This window comes from Telopea speciosissima, chromosome 5 (assembly GCF_018873765.1).
Source record: "Telopea speciosissima isolate NSW1024214 ecotype Mountain lineage chromosome 5, Tspe_v1, whole genome shotgun sequence".
Lineage (NCBI taxonomy): Eukaryota > Viridiplantae > Streptophyta > Magnoliopsida > Proteales > Proteaceae > Telopea > Telopea speciosissima.
Genome location: NC_057920.1, coordinates 68,347,015 through 68,367,300, shown reverse-complemented (window position 1 = coordinate 68,367,300; position 20,286 = coordinate 68,347,015). Strand labels below are relative to the sequence as shown.

The window sequence follows — 20,286 nt, the reverse complement described above, 5'->3', positions numbered from 1 at the left end:
TGATAGAATTTGATATTGAAATTTGAAGCAACAATTGGATTCACCACATTATTCTTCAAAGTGGTAGGACTAGGTGTGTGGTGCTAAGAATTTTTTTTTTCAATGACTGCACAAGAATGCAAACCATACAAAACAAAAAAGAGTACATAACATTTGTTGAGGATTTTATATTTTGTTAATATAATTTTCGTTTTTATTGACCATAAAAAAAAAGAGAGTATATAACATTTGCATTGATCTGAAAAGAAAAAAAAAATTCTATTAGTGGGTGTCTAACTGTAATATGATTTAGGTTTTCTTTACCGTAGGTGAGGAGAGCATCTCTTCCTTGATGGTGATCTAACATTCTATTGTTGAAGGTCCAAAGTATACTTCTCCGGTCCTAATCAGAGGGTCAAATTGTATGGATGAAGAGATTCTCTCTAACCGGGAATTAGAGAAATTGGTTCTAACAGCAAAGGTGTGATTTCAAAAGTTGACAAATATGTGAAGAATCTATGAGTTGATTCCATGAAGGTATTATTGGTATTCAACAATGGGAAAAAGATTGTCAATGATGCTAATGTGCAAATTCCTACGCATGTTCTTTCACATCCCACTTATGGACCTCACATTCTTTGTTTCTCTTTTTTACATGGTGAGGTCCCAAAAAACTAAGAAATTATCTTCTCTAGTTCCCTGCCCAGTCCAGTCCCCAGTTTCTCTAATAGGGGGTGGAAGAGATAAAGATCCCAAAAAAATAATACCTACACAAGTAGTGGCAGTGCGTCGATGCATGACTGACTCAACTCATGAGTTGGTACACAGGTAGCGACAGTCTTGCTGTAAAATCTCTCCCCCCCCCCCCCCCTTCCCCCCCAAAAAAAAACCTAGTGGGGATCACCTCCAACATGATAACCAATGGAGGGTGAGAGATGGTGTGGGGCGGTCACCATGTGGGGAGGTGATCCGGACTCCCCCACCCCCTATGAAAAAAAAATTTTGATGGCCAGATTTCATCCCTTTGATTTGTTCCCTATTCATCCTAGAGGCCTAGGATAGACCATTTTATTCCTTCCATTTATTTGTAAAAAGGTTATTTCCTTTGCCTTTTTTAAAGATTTTTTAATGCCTAAATTTTAGGAACGAATTATTTGCGAATTAATTGTGAAATACTAATTAGGGTCTTTTTAGGCATTACATTACCCCACATTCATTTCAATGGTCAATTTTAGTCCAAAGTAAGGAAAGTTCGTCAAACTTCGATTCAAAGTTTTAGCAAATTTACCAAAATGCCATCAATTGAAGATGAATATAAACTATAGAATGTCATTTAAAAAAAAAATAATTTAACTACTTCCTTTATCATTTTGAACTGAAATTATACCAATGAGATGCATTCCTGGCCCTCTATCACATGGACTAAACCATGTATTGCCATATGACAAATAGTAAAATGTTATAATTCACTAAGCATAATGACAGAAAGAAAACCCTACTAAATAAATTATCATTTTTTTTGAAAATTTTAAAATTTGAATCCAGACAAATTATTTGTAAAATTCTAATCATTTGAATTATTTGATGAAATAATTAGTAAATTTGTTGATTATGATTTTGTTTTACACGTAGAGTACGTATGTTCCTATTGAAATATATAAGATAAAATTAATTGGAGAATGTTTTCCTCTACCGCTCGATAAAGGTTCAGCTACCATCTTAGGGTTCACAAACCCCTATAGGATTTTAATATGTTCCCTAAAATAACCTCTCGATACACCCTACGTGCATTTGAACCACCCGTGGTGAATGAATTTCCATTCATTGTGGGTGGAGGGAAACTCGATCCTTGCGGAATTTTCCTCTCATAAAAATTTCATCATCGAAAGTTAGTTACATATCTAGATATCAAATAAACATAAATATCTGATTGTTGTGTTTTTGTTCATCATTCATTGAAATCTTGACTCTCTCTCTCTCTCTCTCTCTCGTTTTCTATGGGGGAGTATACCACACCCAGACATAGTGGCGGAGAAATGACCGCCCCGCCCCTATAAAAGGCGGAAATCCTACCTCCCATGATGCTTTCACACGCACTCTCATTGGTCCCTACATGCATGCAGGGGTCACACACCCCCACATAGAATGCTTCCCCTATATATAATTCATGTAACCACTATCAATGACTCAATAGATTATCCTTTGATCGAGGTTTTCAATAGATGCCCATAAAAGATTGTGCACAATAAGGGGTATGTTCAACCATTTGCAAATGGAAGGTATATTTTTACAGCCATTAACGAGGCAGTGATCCTTCACTACGTGGTGAAGGATTTTTTTTTTCAAAAAAAATAAAATATTAAAAAATAAAAATTTTATCTGAGAGAGAATGTACCATCCACACCCAGACATAATGGGAGACAGAATTAACATCAAGCCCCTATGAAAGGCAGATATCCTACTCCTATGATGCTTATGTATGTATTCTGATTGGCCCTATATGTGCGCAGGATCATGCTCCCCCAAAATGAACGCTCCCCGAACCACCCCCCCTCCCCTTGAGCTGTGGAGCAGAGAATCCTCTTTAAAAATAAAACAAAAAAGGGGCAGAGAATCCATAAACTTGACCTTTGCTTCACATAATTCGCATGTTCGTAGCTGGAGCGTGCTGGACCTGGTGGAGGGTGGGTGAATTGGTTGATCATTGTCGGTGGAAACGCGTCCAATGATTGCTAGATAGATAGATTCATAGTATTTAATCCTAGGACTCATTCATATCCAATTTTCCATATTAGGGGATGATTAATTCTCCGTAGAGCACATTTGATTCCTCCTTCCACTGGGTGCCTTCCACGTCGTTAAAACGATGAATTTTTTTATATCAGTCTTTCTTTTTTTGTTTTAATATAGGTTTCTAGATTTTTATTTCTTACTTAATCTACAGAGTACAGACTAAATCCTAATTCAAAATGAGTAAAAAATAACAACTTACAATACAAAATAAAATGTTTTGGGAATTGGTCTTATTAGATTTTTTATTTTGGTCTTATTAGATGATGTAGATGGACAGAGAGATCGTGGAGACCAGTCTGCGAAAATGGGACCCATTCCTCTTGGCAGAGACGAAGCAGACCCATTCGCCGTACTCTTCTTTTTTTTTTTTTTTTTTTTTTAAAGTTTTAAAATTTGCATACAAAATCGATCCATTCCTTTTAAAAAAGGAAAAAAACATTTTTTTCAGTAAATTTGAGAAGAAAAAATTTACGGGACCCATAAGATTTTCTTCTCGTTTTTTCCATTAAAATTAGCTCCATTTTTATTTTTAATTTTCATTTAAAAAATCGATCGATTTCTGTTTCTTAAAAAAATGCACATGGGATCCACACATATATATATTTTCCCGTTTTTCTTTATGGCACATGAAAAAATCCCCAAACCCTTGACCCGGGGGATCTGGCTCTCCAGGGAGTGCCCAGGGGGCATCCAAGGGTTGGATTGTGTCGTACACATCTCAGTATATGCTTAGGGATGTATGCAGCATAGACCAATGGTTGGATGCTCCTTGGGAGTGTTGGGCTTCCTAGAAAAGAGCTCAATCCTGACCCAGACCGGTGAAAAAGAAGTCTCGTCTATGGATGCCATGACCCTTTGTGAGAAGACTTTGGAGTCATGGGCAGAGGGACCCCATTTACCTATTGGCAGGGGTACGGACTACGTATGGTACACCAATTAGACTTTGTTTTTCCATGTAGCTTCCAATGATTTTTTTTAGGTTAAAAGTGGCTGTCACTGATCACCACTGTTTCTAATTTTCATTATACCCTTAGCGGAAAAAGAATTTTGTTCGGATGCCAGCACTTCCATGAGTGTATCTCTCTCCTCTCCATATGAAAAGACACTTCTACCCCCTTATTTTGAGGAGAAGAGAGATAGACACATGGGAGTACTGGTGTAGGCCACACTCCTAGACAGAATATTGCTTCCCATACCTTAAATAGTAGAGATCGTTCTGGTTTTCTTAAACTCAAGTGAATGGAAAATTTTTCACAAATTGGATTTAGTACAATGTATCATACGGCAGGTCAGACTGGACTGAAATTTGTGGATGGAGAGACCCCAAGGTCTCATGCTTATGTGCCAAATTCCAAATCAATCCGAATGCCAAAAAGCAAATTAAATTTTATTTTAAAAAAAAATCTGGAAAAACCTAGAGCCAAGAGGATACACAAAACTGAATACCGATAGAATACAAAGAACACACATGAGAAGATAAAGATATTCGATGGAAAAGACAAATAAATTTGTGACTGAAATTTGATACGTGGTCAATGAAAATCATTCCCTACATATCTAATAAGGGCGTGTAGAATGATTATTGTGCCCCCTAATCCCCCTGTCGATACATGCGTGCTCCTATTGGCCGAGGTGCAGGCGTAGTGACCATGCTCCGGGATATGCTCCTTTTTCCCTACTATTATTTGGAACAAAAAGAAATGAAATTATGAAATGCATGGCACTGGCGTGGGCTGCTGCTGCAGCACTCTTTCCATGGCTCTGATCAATGGATGGTAATTGGTAATTGGTAATTGGTAATTGGTAATTGGTAATTAGTAGGTAGGTGGGTTCATAAATGAATTTTGTCATTTGCAAATACGATGGGATCTGGAGGGTGACATCGGACGATCCGGTTCAATCCATCCATCCACCCAATCAAATGCAGTGCAAAACGTCCTGGTGTTATTTATTTAGATTGATATATTGAGCATTGATTTTTTATTCACGACTAAAAACATGAATGTTGGTTCCCCGAAAACATCTCAAGTTGTATTGGATTTGGATTCGGATTCCGGATTCCGGATTCATTAACTCTTTTTAAAAGTAGCTACAAGCTACAATCGAAGATGAAATAAATGACTGACTCCTCATAAATTCCAGATTCATAATAATAAACCAAGGGTAAAGTTTTTGAAAGGGGATTGATTGATTTTTCAACTGAGGGTGCATGGGTCATAAATATCTTTCTTTATTGCATAGTAAAGTCTCTAACATTGTCCATTAAGAGTACTATTCAATCATAATAAATACCCTCCCCCCCCCCCCCCCAAAAAAAAAAAAAACAATAAGATAAGTGATGGTATATTCTTCTTTTATAATTTTATTTTTTATTTTTAATGAGAATTTGCTGACTAAAAATTTTTAGTATAGATAATTAGCTCTCCTTTCCACATCAAATGTCTTTTTTTATGGGGTGGAGAAATGAAAGAGAATTCAATGAAATCAAATATGCAAACATGTTACACTCTCTTTCTAACCTAATTCTTTTTTTTTTTTTGTAGAGCCCATCCTTTCAAATTTAACAAATAAAATAAAAATAAGAATCAAGTTTCCATTCAGCCACCACGGTGAATGGATTGACAGGATCAGACACACACAAAGGTTGTTAGAGGGAATTTTGAGAAAAATTTTAAAATCTAGGAGGGCCTTGCCAACCTTAAGATGGTGAGAATCTATTCACTAGGTGCCTGAAGGAAATTTAGTGCTAAAAATAAATTATTCAAACAAGTGTTTTAGACTTCAGAGTCCAAACCTCTTGACTTTCAGTTTCAGGTAAAGAATTGGATTTCAAAATCAACTCTGATGCTTCTTATAAGGATGGAAAGGGAGGCCTTGGGTGCATCATCAGGGATGCAAGAGGCAATCCAGTGGTGGCGGTTTCTACCCCTATGATCTTCTCTTCCCCGCTTCAAGATGAGTTATTAGCTCTCCGCCAGGGTCTGTTATATGTCTTAGGGATGTTCATACTCTTAAGGAATTTTTTAAGGAATGCTATTTTTCCCTAAAACAACAACGTGGATGACTCCCTTGTCAGGAAGGCTTAGTCTTGTGTGTGTGAGACTTCTTGACTGCTCTCCATTCTATTGCTATTTGACCTTTGTAACTCGGAAGCCTCGCGTTGGGCACGCTTCAATGAATAAGCTTATTTCTCACCAAAAAAACAAGAACTGAAAATTTGGAATGAATGATTGTCCTAAGAGAATAGAGATGGAGAATTGGAGATAAATATATCACCCTCTACCATGGTATTTTTTTTTTTTGGGGGGGAGGGTGTGGGGATGGGCATACAAATATACAATCAAATTGAGGTTCTAATTTCCAAAAATACAAAATGGCAAAGCCCGCGTTCTATTAAAGATTGCTTAAAGGATCCTTAAAATAAGCTATCCAAAAGTATTTGGAAGTGAGAGAGAGAGAACTTGAGAGCAGAACGGCATCTCAATTCTCATCAAATGTTTCTTGTCATGTGATAATTGCATAAGATACCTTACCGGCTTACCCTCTAACCAAAAGGGAAGGCCTTTTCGTACATTAAAAAAAACAGAGTGAGAAAAAGATAGATAATTAAAGGGTTTTTTACAATTATCACCCCAAAAACTTTATTATCTACCATTATCCCCTCCAAAATCTTTGAAACAACTGTTATCCCCCCGTGTTGCAGACTAATAACCAACTGAACCCCGCCGTTACAGACTTGTAATGGTGGGGGTTAGTCGTGATGGTTTGCCGTTTTCACGATTTTATTAGGACCAAAATACCCTTAGTAGTGAAATAAACCATTGTCATAGATTTGTTAGGACTAAAATGCCCTTACTAGTGGAATAAACCCTATTCTTCACTTTCTCTTCACTTCATCCTCTTCGTTTCAACTGTTGCAGCAAATCGGAGGAAAAAGGAGAAGTTCAGCTCAGCCCTCTTCTCAGGCCACGATTTCTTCCACCCTATAAAAGGATAGAGAGGTGCCACCGTTAAAGTTCTCGGAGCAAGACAGAAGGAAAAAACGCAGATTGCTCTTTGAGATGGGAAGAGAGAAGCGAGCAAGGGCACAAAGGTATATTTTTCTGTTCAAACTCGCTAAGAACTAAGGTTTTTCGGCTCAAATTTGTATTCGTTGTGAATGTTTTGAAAAGATTTTCTGTCAATTTGTTACTACCATAGATCTGTCGTTTATTGAACTCATCTGTCTCTGTTTTGTGTGAGATCTGTCCATTTTAGTGTGAGATTGTTCCTTTTGTGATTATGATAATGGTATTATTGGATCTGTCTCTGTTTTGTGTGAGTTCTGTCCAATTTCTCTTTTTTTATGTTGCATTGAAGTGGGGGTGGTGGTGACGTTTGGGAAGATTATAGACCCCTTATCCAATGGTAAATGGCGTTCATGACATTGGCACACATCAACCCATTTTCCTTATTTCTTCCCATTTTCTTAGGATTCCCTTCTCTATTTCCTGTAAGGATCAGTACAGAAACCTTGTCACAGATAATTGTGCTTGAACAAATAACCTGTCTTCTGATCTGGCGTATTTCCCTCATATCCACATTTGTCTTATTTGTCTTAACATTCTATTGTAAGAAATTCTAGTATTTTCCTTTCTTTTACTTGCTCATTTCTTTTGTAGTTTTGTCTTTAAGCTCTGTAGAAGAGCATGTATATTACTAGCCTTAAACTGTACACCCTTGAAATCAAGCACAAGATGGTATAAAAGCTCGCTGAGGTTCTGTAATGGTGTTGTTTGATTTATTGGCGGGGACTTCTCTGCAGTAAAATTAAACTATTTAGTACATAGCTGATAAACAAATGAGAGTGAATTCATGATATAAGCCAGAAAGTGTAATGATGGCAGAGCAGAAAGAGGAAAGAGTTTATGAGAGAGACAAAGATAGAGTGAAGTGGGGTGAGAGGGGTGGCCAGGTGGCCTGGTAAACCCCCTGTGCATTTCTGTATGGTCCTAATGGGGGCTGCCATTTTAGACATGCTAGGTGAATTGATTTTTAGGGAAGGTGCTAATGGTGAATAGAGAATCCGAGACTGATCTTTCTAAATTACAAAATTAAATGTAAGTTTCTTCATGGCAAAAACTGTTCATACCATGTTCATAAACATGTTTGGCGTCTGTGTCTGGTGTTCTATTTTTGCTTGAAAATAGAGAGATTTTCTATTTTTCTTTTCAAGATGCTACATAAAGAATGCATTCCTTGATCAATCTCTTGCCTGGTTACATGGGATTTAGCTAGTTAAGTAGTCAAATTTGTTCATTCTCTTCTATGTTGATAGAAATGCTGTTCATTCTATTTCAGTTCATTAACTAAGGAGGCAGCTGCCCTCCCTTTAAACATAATCGTAGTAAACCAGCAGTCATGGTTATTCTGCAAATGAAAGACCAATACAAAATGCATGGACCCTAGCAAACAGACTGTTCTCATAGATCCCACCAGAAATATGGACCATATTTCATCCAAGTCAACACTCATTGTCACTTGCATTTTGTTTTAATGTGACCAAACTTTGTTGCAGTTTGACTGTGTAAATTGCATTTTTCTTGTATGTGACCCAACTTCAATGGGGTGCTGCAAATTTGGTTCTAAAAATAGGCAAAGGGTCAGGCTTTTGTATGAATTTTTTTCCATTTAAAAGCCCTAACTTCTTCCCTTCTTGAAACTGAAATCCTCATTTTAATTGAGAAGTTTATCTAATGGATAATCTTGTATGTGTTTCTTTAGTTGAGAAGTTTATTTAATAATATTGATACTTGGATGTAATTTGTCAAACTTGAATTTTAATGATTGTTCTTGACTAATGTGATGCTTCTCCCACTTTTCTATAAAATCCATATACCATGTAGCCAAACAGTCTCTAATTTTCAAGATGACAACAATTGAAGTACAGTACCACTATCTTCAAGGCACATTTACAAAGATTATTGATGTTGAATGATATGGTTACCTAGATATGATATCTGACATATATAACTCACTTTTGAGTAATATTCCCAAAGGAAGATCTGTGGACTTCAATGTCAAATATTTGACAGTTGACAAGATGAAAGATATGGTAGTGAAGACAGATAAAGATGTGATTAAAATGGTAGACATGCTTGGTACTCAGGTTGATTGTATCCACATGTATATCTACAATGTCCAAGTTGGTAATAACACTGATAATGTTACCATCAATGGACACCATGTCAAGTTTGTGGGTGATACTGCAAGAAATAGACCAGAGATTGGAGCACCATATCCAGCTGTTCCCCTTACTGATATGTCTACAAGTACTAGGCCAAAAGCTAATATAAGAAGGGGTGGCCTCAGTAATCCTCAAAGGGATGGTGGCAGAAATATTCAAAGGGATGGTGACATGAATGTTTAGAAGGGTGGTGCTATTGTGATGCATAATAGCAGTCAGACTGCTGTTCTTGGATCAAGTAGTGCATCTCATAACCGAGTCACATTTGACAATAGGAGTTCTACAGTTATGCATGATAGTGGGGTTGCTTTTACTGAAATTGGTATGCCTAGTAGGTGTAGGAGTGCTAGTATTGTGAGATCTACTACAACTATTACTACCATTGTAGATTTGGGAAGTAATGATGCAATCATTCCATCACCTGATCCAACCAATCCATCAGCTAGCAGGGTACTTGAGGGTGAGGAACAGGAAGTGAACAATGACACATCAGATTCTGATTATGTAGCTAGAGAATTTGATGATTTAAGTGACAGTTCAGAGAGTTGTGATGAAGACTATGAAGAATTTGGAAGTGATGCAGAAGAGGAAGAAAACAGTAAAGAGGGATCAAATGGTGAGGAAGAGGATTATGACGCTCAGTCTGATATAGTGAGGGATCCAAGCAATAGGATCCATTTGACAGTTGGACAATTGTTCAGGAATGGGCAACACTTCAGAGAAGTTCTGAAGGATTATGAAGTGCAAGAATGTTTTAAGACGTTGAAGATAAAAAATGAGGGTAAAAAAGTGAGTGCAATTTGTGCAGGAAAAGGGTGTCCATGGAAGATATATGCTTCACGTTTAAAAGATGGCATTACATTTGCTATCAAGATATTTACTCCCACTCACACATGTGTGAAATTGGTTAGAAATAAGGAAGTAAGTGCACGCTGGATAGCAGGAAAGATTGGGTCCAAAATTAGATCAGACCCAGATATGAGTATGAAAACCATGGAACAACTGTTGAGTGATCAGTATGCATTGGACACCTGCAATATGCAATTGTATAGGGCTAAATGGATTGCCCTAGGGGAAGATAGTTCAAGTCATAAAAAAACATTTAGGAGACTGGAAAGTTATGCAGACATGATAATGAGAGCAAATATTGGGAATCAAGTAGCGATAGAATATCAGAATGGATTCCAACATGGACTGGTACAGAGTGAATTATTCAGAGATGAATATAGAGTAGATCGTCAGTTCAGGCGTTTATTTGTATGTTTTAATGCTTGGTTTCAAGGTTTTTTGAAGGGATGCAGGCCATTCTTGGGCCTTGATGGATGTCATTTGAAGGAAATATATGGTGGAGTTCTTGTATCTGCTGTTTCAATGGATGAAAACAATGGCATGTATCCAATTGCTTACGGTGTGCTTGAGAATGAATCCATTGACAGTTGGTTATTCTTTCTCAGTTGCTTACATGATGCCATAGGTCTCGTCACACCTACAGGACTTCCATATACATTTATGACAGATAAACAGAAGGTATGACTAATATCATTGACATTATGTTTCTGATTTTATGATAATATATTAATGATGTTTATGTTTTTCACTAGTGAATATTCTTTTCATATATAGGGTCTCATTGAAGCTATTGCAAAATTATTCCCTGAGGCACACCATAGGCATTGCTGCAGACACCTATACAATAACTTCAAGTCACGATGGGGTAATGGCATTTAACTGAGGAGTCAGTTCTGGGCTGCATGCAAATCATATAATGCCTATGGATTCCAAAAGGCTATGAATGAAATAAAGGAAGATAATGAAGGGGCCTATGATTGGTTGATGAAGACACCAGTACCGATATGGGCAAGACTTGCTTTTGATCATAGAGCCAAAAGTCTTAGAGTGAAGATGATGAAAAGATTACATAAAAGGTATGAGAGTGGCTTAACCAGTGTCACAAGGCTGACTCCAACAATTTATGAGAAGCTGAAGGCAGTACGAAAGGGTATGAGGCACTGTGTACCCATTTCAACAGGTAGAGAGCTGTTTGAGATACAAGATGGATCTGGCCTAAGATATGTTGTTAACATGATTGAGTCAACTTATGAGTGTGGGGTGTGGATAGCAACGAGATTACCTTGTAAACATGCTGGAGTTTGTATTCCAAATTATAGGGGAACTTTAGAGGACTATTGTGATCCAACTTACACCACAGAATGATATTTAATGGCCTATCAAGAAATAATTTACCCACTGAGTGATCTTAGTACACTACAAGAGACTGACTTGCTTCCTCCAATATTAAAGAGGGGGATTGGTAGACCTCGTATGAGTAGGAGAAGAGAACCAGATGAGGCAGCCCCATGCAATTCAAGGAAGAAGACAAAGAGTATCAAATGTCAACTTTGTGGAGGTACTGATCATAACAAGAGGACTTGTAAGTATAAAGACAAGAGACCATCTACTTCTCACAATGCTCCTAAGGTATGACATGATAACATACTCAATGTCATATTTAGTTTTGCATGATAAAACTATGTAGAATGTAATGTTTTTATTCTTGACTTTTTTTAGAGAAAGAGAAACAGCAAGGATGATGATGCTACCTCTTCACAGAGGGTAACCAGGTCCTCACAGAGGTCCTCACAGCAATCTACTACAACTTCAGACATTGTGTGTGCACAAGACAAGGTGAAGGGAAAAATGGCTGCCAAGTCTGCAAAGGTTATAGCATTCAGAAGAACAAACCTACAACAATAATGGGTATGAGTCCTACTAATTATCAATGGGGTGTAAAACGCAATTAACTTGATTTGTTTAAAACAAACATTTAACATTTACTTAAGTATAGTTGGTCACTTGGAATTTGTTTCATGACTTGTAGGTATGGTGAGGTGATCTTGAGCTGAGGAGCCAACTTCAATGAGATGCTGCAACCATGTCTTTAGAAGTTACAAATATGTCTTGGGGTTGGGCTGGTATTAAGGTGCTAGGTCATAGGTTTTTTGTAACAATATTAAATACAATGGGTCTTTGTAATTTCATTGTGACTTTTTTAGAGAGACTATTTACATGTACTTGTACTTGGGTTCTTGACTTATTTGGGGCTTGACTGCTATCCTGCCCTTTGGACTTGATTTTCAGTAACTTTATTTGTGAATCTCTGTGTTTGAGGTTCTCTATGTTGTTTTTTATGTGAGACAAATTTGGTTTGGTTTGGCTGCTCTTATCCTTTCTCTACTTCTTTTTAATTACCTGCTGCCTGCTGGGAGCCCTAAAGAAGTGGAATTTGTCCATACTTTAATGTAGACTTGCTTTCAAATATAGATTATAGAGATATTCAATGACATGATCCAACAACATTAGACATACTGAATAGATGATGAGCAGTATATAATTAATGTGTTCCAGCAGGTAACTGTTTCTCCACACATTTTAATTATTCACCTTAAATTAGTTTCTGTTCTGCCAACATATATAGTAGTAAATCAAATCAAATAGAATGTTCTTCCCAATCCCTAGGTGATTGTGTAGTTATATTTGAAGCATTCATTTCCACATGAATCTTAACAGGAACCAAGTGACTTTAGTTAGTTACATGGAGCTGTTTACATTAATTTTCTCAGTTTCAATCTAATAATGGGTTTTTTTTGTTTGGAATTTTTCTAGCTGCCATGGCATGGTCAGATAGGTGTACTCAGAATCATCCCCGTCTCTAAAACTGCCCAAACTTGTCCCTGGAGGAAGATTCACGTACCCTCTCTGTTGTGATCGTGGGCTGCGTAGGATTTGTCATTCTTTCAGAAATTTTTTTAAAGAATTTTGAGCACCTCTAGATTTAAAACTGAATGTGATATTTTGGGCCATTCTCATTCATTGATTAGGAGCAATTTTTTTACCATTGGGGCAATAATGACAATGAGTCTCTCAGCATAGCAGTAAAAAATCTCAGGACTCTGTTAATCATGTACCTCTCTCTCTCTCTATTTGTTTATTTTTCTCCTTTCCTATTCCACACCATAAAATAAAAAAAATAAAAAAAAAGAACTTTGTTGGCACCTATAGTGACAGGTCTCTAAAATATCCAACTTGTAAACCACCTTGTTGAGTGTTGACAGATGAGATGCTACTTTACTACAATATTCAACCATAATTAACATGCATCATTACAACCCAAAACTAATAAACATCCATGATTACAACCCAAGAGTAACCAAAATAGACTTCAACAAAATGGCTTTGAAATTCCCAGACTTAAATCACTATATTCCAAATACAGTACAATACAATCAGAGCTATTACTACTTGATTTGAGATCTTCATTATTGCTACAGTCTTCTCTATAGTATTCAATCTAATATTCAGACTACCGATCTCTTCACTTCTCTGTTGCTCTATTTCACCCTCATTGTTTGGTGCATCACTAGCATGCACAGATTGGCTTGTTTCACCAATAGGTACTGCCCATCTGAAGAATCTGCAACCACCATTGTCTCTGTTAAAACAAATATAATACAGCCTATCTGGGTTGTCCATTGACTCTGAAATCCTCACAGTAGATCTCCTCCGGCAATAACATTCCATGTTTTGGAACCTCACCCACCTTGCATGGCTGGTATATATTCACACTCCCAGATGACATCTTACCTGCAAACATTCCAGGAGAACAAGCCATAGATTAATTAGCCTTTGTTTCCTTTTTAAACAAAGAAGTATTTGATGTTTTCATGAATTGTCAAACAAATACCCACTTCCATAATTTCTTTAGAAATTACTTGGCTTTTCATTCTCTAGAAACCCATTTGCAGCTGGGTGTTTGTACATGGGGATCTAAATGAGTTGACGAAAAAGATCACTATCCACTTGTTCCCCAAGTCCTACAACCAAGCAAGAGACGTATTCATACTATTCCACATCCACACAAGTATAGTATCATCTTCACACATCCACTCATAATCTTTAGAGTTGGCAAAGGGAGGTTTTGAAATCAAGTATTTCAATTTCCCTTTTGCATTGATTTATACATTCACAACCTGTGGCCACAGAAGATAGTTGAATGTTCCATTGTGTTTAGTAGTAGTAATTTGGACATTCATCAAGTCCACAGGGGATTTTGAATCACCCATTGAATTAAAGAATATATAACAGCAGCACCAAATCAGTCACAACAGCAGAACACAGAACACAAACTAATAAAACCATAGCAAATATCCCCAACAAGCAGAATCGTAGGGTGTTAGGAATCAGCAGGATAGGAGAAAAGTAATAACTTGAAATCAACAGTCCGGATTAGGCCCAAACTCTGGTCGAGTATAGGGCTAGGTTGGGGCTTAAAACCTTCAAATTTTGATAATGATCCAATGGTTGGATAGGCTATTATAATGCTTACCCAGAAATAGTAACTTGAAAATTTCAAAATTTGGCAACTATCAAGATATACCAATTCAATGGTCTGATCAGGACCAAATCTAAATCAATGGTTATGTTTGATCAATAGATATGAACCCTAAAATATTTCAAGGAACAACGGTTAGATCTAGAGAAAAAGACAATATTCATGGTGAACGAGACGAAATAGAAGACCACAAATGAAATTTTCCATTGGAATGTATAGAACACGAATGGGATTAAAAATGTAACTGGTGGAGGAGAAGAAAATAAACAATATCTAATGCAAGAGATCATCTACAACAAATATCAAAAGGGTACAACAACACATTGTGAAATTATGTCCTAATCGAAGAGAGAAAATAAGGAGAAGAAGACAACCTTAATTTCGCCGGAAATTGCAATGTCACCAGAGACGATGGAGATAGTTAAACCAGAGAGGGCTAAAATCGTGGCCTGAGAAGAGGGCTGAGATAAGTTCTTCTTCTTCCTCCGGTTTCACTTCTCCCTTCCCTTCTCAGAGAGCAATCAACTATATTTTTTCCTTTAACGGTAACACCTCTCTATACGATGGAAGAAATCGTGGCCTGAGAAGAGGGCTGAGCTGAGCTTCTCCTTCTTCCTCCGGTTTGCTGCAATAGTTGAAACGAAGAGGATGAAGTGAAGAGGATGAGGTGAAGAGAAAGTGAAGAATAGGGTTTATTCCACTAGTAAGGGCATTTTAGTCCTAACAAATCTATGACAATGGTTTATTTCACTACTAAGGGTATTTTGTTCCTAATAAAATCGTGAAAACGGCATACCATCACGACTAACCCCCACCGTTGGTTATTAGTCTGCAGCACGGGGGGTAACAGTTGTTTCAAAGATTTTGGGGCGATAATGGTAGATAATAAAGTTTTTGAGGTGGTAATTATAAAAAACCCATAATTTAAATAAAAGGGCACTAAAGTAAAGAGGGGTGGGGCCGCGGGGGATTGGATAAAATGATAAACTTGGCTTGCTTGGCCAGCCAGCCAGCAGGAGCAGGGGCAGGGGCAGGGGCAGAGAGAGTCGGACTCCAGCTCAGAGAAGAGAGGGGGTTGGCGCTTTAATTTGGGTGCCCACGACGTACAGCAGTAGGACCCTGATCCTCTACTGTTTAATCTTTCAAGAGAGGAGAGAGGAGAGAGGAGGACGGGTGGTTTAATTTCTAAGCATATATGTGAAATACAGAAGTAGTAGTAGTAGTGGTGGTGGTGGTGTTGTTGCATCCTTCATTCCCATTTCAATCCGAGGACCTGGCCATCATCATCATCACCATGTTCATGCCTGCTCCTCCTCTTCGTCTCTTCTTTTTCTTCTTCTTCTTCTGCTGCGTTGTTGTTTCTCTTCTCATCCAAACCTCGTCGGTCGCTGCCGCTGGTGAAGGCGGCGTATTGGCCGTCAACCCACCACCTTCCTTCACCTTCGAGAACCCGAGGCTTCGCAATGCCTACATTGCACTCCAGACATGGAAGTCATCCATGTTCTCCGACCCTCTCAACTTCACCGGCAACTGGGTCGGCCCCAACGTTTGCAACTACTCCGGTGTCTACTGCTCCTTCTACCCCTTCAACTCTTCCATGCGAGTGGTCGCCGGTGTCGATCTCAACCACGTCGACATTGCAGGTTTCCTCCCTCCTGAGATAGGCCTCCTCTCTGATCTCGCCCTCTTTCACCTCAACTCCAACCGCTTCTGCGGCTCCGTCCCCGACACCTTCCGCCGTATGAAACTGCTCTTCGAGCTGGACCTCAGCAATAATCGCTTCGTGGGGCGCTTCCCTCTCGTGCTGCTGTCCCTCCCAACCCTCAAGTACCTGGATCTTCGCTTCAATGAGTTCGAGGGACCCATTCCCTCTCAGCTCTTCGACAAGGACCTCGATGCACTCTTCATCAACTCCAACCGCTTCCGCTTGGGCATCCCTCAGAATTTGGGTAACTCCAGAGTCTCTGTCCTGGTCATGGCCAACAACGATTTGGGAGGTTGCATCCCATCCAGCATTGGGAAGATGGGCCCCACCCTCAACGAGATCATCCTCTTGAACAACAATCTCACCGGCTGTCTCCCACCGCAGATCCGCCAGCTCACCCAAGTCACCGTGTTCGACGTCAGCTTCAACCATCTCCAGGGCTCCCTCCCTTCATCCATTGGCCAGATGAAAAGTCTGGAGCAGCTGGACGTGGCGCATAACAGCTTCACCGGAGTTATTCCGGCATCGGTCTGCCAGCTGCCGAATCTGAAAAACTTCACCTATTCCTATAACTACTTCACCGGAGAGGCACCGGTGTGTGCCGCTTTGGGTTCTGGTGGGGGAGGAAGAATGGGGTCAATGGTGGTGGTGAACGGTCGCAAGAACTGCATCCCTGGAAAGTCCCATCAACGGTCAAAGAGGGAGTGTTCCTCCAATGCTGCGCGACCTGTGGACTGCAGCAAGACCAAATGCTTCCACCGACAGCAACAAGGAACAATGCCCACCACCCCGCCGCCGCCACAGGTGGCAAGAGGAAGAGGGAGACCCGTGCCATCACCACCAACGCCAACTCGAGCTGGGTCACCAAGACCTTTTGTGAAGCCTTCTCCACCACCCCCATCTTTCGAAACTTCGCCGTCTACGAGATCTCACCCTCCACCCCCGCCTTCTTCCGGAACCTCACCGTCCACGAGATCTCACCCTCCTCCCCCACCTTCTTTCGAAACGTCACCGTCCACGAGATCTCACTCTCCTCCCCCGCCTTCTTTCGAAACCTCACCGTCCACGAGATCTCACCCTCCTCCCCCGCCGACGTCACAGTCCTCCCACCCCACACCATCACTTCCACCGCCGCCACCCCATTCTCCACCTTCGCCGGCGGCGGCACCACTACCAATTTACTTGTCGCCTCCGCCACCACCTCCTCATTCCCCTCCTCCTCCAATTGCTTGCACCCCAGAATCATCGCCGCCGCCACCACCACCACCACCACCGCCTCATTCCCCGCCACCTCCAACTTACTGGACCCCTGAAGCATCACCTCCACCACCTCCTCCAAATTACTGGGTCCCCAAATCATCATATCCCTCACCACCACCACCTCCAACTTATTGTAACGGTACCCCTGAAGCATCTCCCCTACCACCACCTTCACCGTCTCCTTCAATTTATTTGATTCCTGAAGCATCACCCTTGCCACAACCATCCCCGCCTCCTCCAACTTATTTGATCCCTGAAGCATCACCCTTGCCACCACCATCCCCTTCACATTACAATGCAACTCCAGGGCCTTGTGAATCATCTCCACCCCCACCTCATCTGTCACTTTCACCACCACCACCAGCTGCTACTTATTTTTACACATCACCACCACCTCCACTACCACCACCGCCACCTTCTACGTATCTCTACACATCACCACCCCCTCCACATGTTGAGACTTCGCCACCTGCTTATCACGTAAATCCTTCCTCTCCGCCACCCCCAGAAAAGTTATACCCACCCACAATGGGTGCTCCACCGCCAGAATCTAGGACGTCACCTGTGAATAAATCATTATCACCTCCACCTATAGTTTCTCCTTCGCCGCCATCAGGGTGCGAATTCAAAGCATCACCTCCCCCTCCTCCTTCTTCACCCGAAAAAGCACAAGCACCAGCACCAATCACCTACGATCACTCACGTTCACCGCCTCCTCCTCCTACAGTACAATCGCCTCAACCAACACCATCAAATCCTCAGACACCGCCATCAATTAGCTACCGGTATTCATCACCACCACCGCCATCTACATGACCTCCAACACCACGCCGTCGCCACCAGAGTTTGAGGATACGCCACTGCCGCCGATCTAGGAGTATCGTACGCATCTCTGCCTCTCCGACCAATTCCTCCTTACTGTTGATTAGGATTTCACACCTGTTCCCATCCAAACAACTTCTGTAATTTTTCATTTTTTTTATTTAAAAAAAATTAATTTACATCTCTTTAAAGGGAATTTTGTGTAGAAATTTTTATTTTTTGGTATGCTTATATGATTGTTACATGATTATTATTATTATTATTCTTTTTTGGAGGTTCAAGGATACATTGATTCATCACAAGGATAGCCGTTGAGTGAACATTCTCATGCGCCGTTCAGTCGACATGATGAAATTTACAAAATGAGGTCTACAAAGTGGATTCCATCTGGTCGGATCAGGGGCATTCAAGATGGTTCTTGTACTTGAATCTGAGCTGAACTCACTCTTTCTTGATAGACTAACCCGGTTTGGACAATGGACATGGCCCTGCTTCAAATTGCCCAACAAACGAATAAGGGTTTTCATGAGTCGGAGTCGACAACATATGGAGACCCATCGACGTTGATTGAAAATTGGCCGACAGTCGATTGATGTCGATCGATCTCCATCCAGTGTCGACCTGAGCTCATTGAGTGTCAATTCTCCTAGGTTTCATACTCTATGAGGAGTGCTAGGTGTGGACTCTTGGGATCATAACCTCACTCCAATTACTTCCAAGACGTCATGAGACTGTTCAAAGTCATGAGAATTTTCATTCTCTCTTGAACTGGTTTTTTACCATGGATGCCAAATTGACTATATCTCATTTAATATACAATAGTTTTGAGTGTGGTTTGTTTTTAATTGAAATAGAAATTGAAGTGGAAAGGCTTAGGGAGAACCTCGATCAAGATATAAAATAAGGTTTTTGCCCACATCCTGAGGGTCTTTGGCTCTAGTTTCCTCAGTGTTAGAGATTTTTTTTTTTTGGGTTTTTAGGGCTCTTGATAGTGTTTTGGTTTCAACTTCAGAGTTATCATCGTCTGACTAATTTGTGCTCGTCCTCTGATTCAGTTCTTGGTTTTCTATAAGCTCAAGTACTTCTACTCACAAAATCCTTTGATTTCATTCGATTTCATTGGATACAGTTTTTATATCATCATGTGATTACTGATATACCGCCATAGTTTCAATAGAAAGCATGGATCTAGCCTATATTCTTCAATGTTTGGTGAGTTAATTAGCCTTTTAATGTTGTCTACTAACCCATTGTTAGAGTGAATGTTTTTCCATTAATTTAGAAATCTCTCAATGGAGAGTATATAAAGAGTATACAAATCGTAGGATCCTTCTTAGGATATATACAAGGTAAGTGGATAAGAGTGGTTACATTAAATACACATAAAATATGAAACCAAGCTGTAGTGAATCATTAGGAGCCAAGTCGCCATTCTTGTAGGGAATCCATATCATATGTGGATCTCTGATGAGGTGTGAAATCTAGGTTTCCATTCTCAGTAGAAATCGTGTTGCCCCTTGTGCAAGTCAAGGGAGAAAGACCAATATATCCTCAATACCCATGCATTGCATTAGTATCATCCATTGTTTTGGCCTAGTTTACTGGTTATATATAAGGGTTTTACGTATTTGTTCCATTTCAACTCATGTTTAGTTAGGTTTTGTTTTGTTTTGCTGCTTGTAACCTTTTCTACAATAGGGTAAACTGGTAAAGGTTGTTGTTTATGTCATGTTGCATTGTGTTAGTAGGCTGCTTCTATTTTAGATATGGTTTACATGTTTTTTAGACCTAATACATGTTCTATTTTGATTCTGTCACATGATTTGATTGCTGTTTTATATAGTTTAAGGGAGAAAAAACGCCACCCGGTCGCAGCATACATGCCGCCCCTGCCCTAACACAGGGGCGTGCAAAATAACCGCTGCACCCTTGGTCATTTCCGGGGTTTCGGGAGGTGCGGCGGTCATTTTGCATGCCCCTGTATCAAGGCACAGGGGCGGCGTACGCTGCACAGCCAGGTGGCAAAAGTTAGATTTACATGCAAGTTTCTTTGTAGCGCATGAAGGAACGTAATGTTCATAACCCTTCTACTTTTGGATCTTTATCACCTCC

At 39.8% G+C, this 20,286-nt stretch overlaps 2 protein-coding genes and 1 long non-coding RNA gene across 3 annotated transcripts; 2 read left to right on the top strand and 1 right to left on the bottom strand.

The window, feature by feature from the left end:
- Positions 1 to 9,199: 9,199 nt before the first annotated feature.
- LOC122663364 lies at positions 9,200 to 10,726 on the top strand. Its single transcript, XM_043859040.1, has 2 exons — positions 9,200 to 10,525; positions 10,622 to 10,726. The coding sequence occupies exons 1-2, from the start codon at positions 9,200 to 9,202 to the stop codon at positions 10,724 to 10,726; spliced, it is 1,431 nt and encodes a 476-aa protein (XP_043714975.1).
- A 4,956-nt stretch (positions 10,727 to 15,682) lies between these two features.
- LOC122663363 (leucine-rich repeat extensin-like protein 2) lies at positions 15,683 to 17,193 on the top strand (the record flags this gene model as incomplete). Its single annotated transcript, XM_043859039.1, has 2 exons — positions 15,683 to 16,845; positions 16,903 to 17,193. Coding segments are annotated over exons 1-2 (1,449 nt in total), but the record flags the coding sequence as incomplete, so codon positions are not given.
- A 115-nt stretch (positions 17,194 to 17,308) lies between these two features.
- LOC122661086 lies at positions 17,309 to 18,183 on the bottom strand. The gene is made up of 4 exons (XR_006332824.1): positions 18,062 to 18,183; positions 17,705 to 17,941; positions 17,519 to 17,674; positions 17,309 to 17,368 (listed from the first exon to the last, which is right to left on the bottom strand). It is a non-coding gene; the product is annotated as an uncharacterized LOC122661086 (long non-coding RNA).
- Positions 18,184 to 20,286: the final 2,103 nt, after the last annotated feature.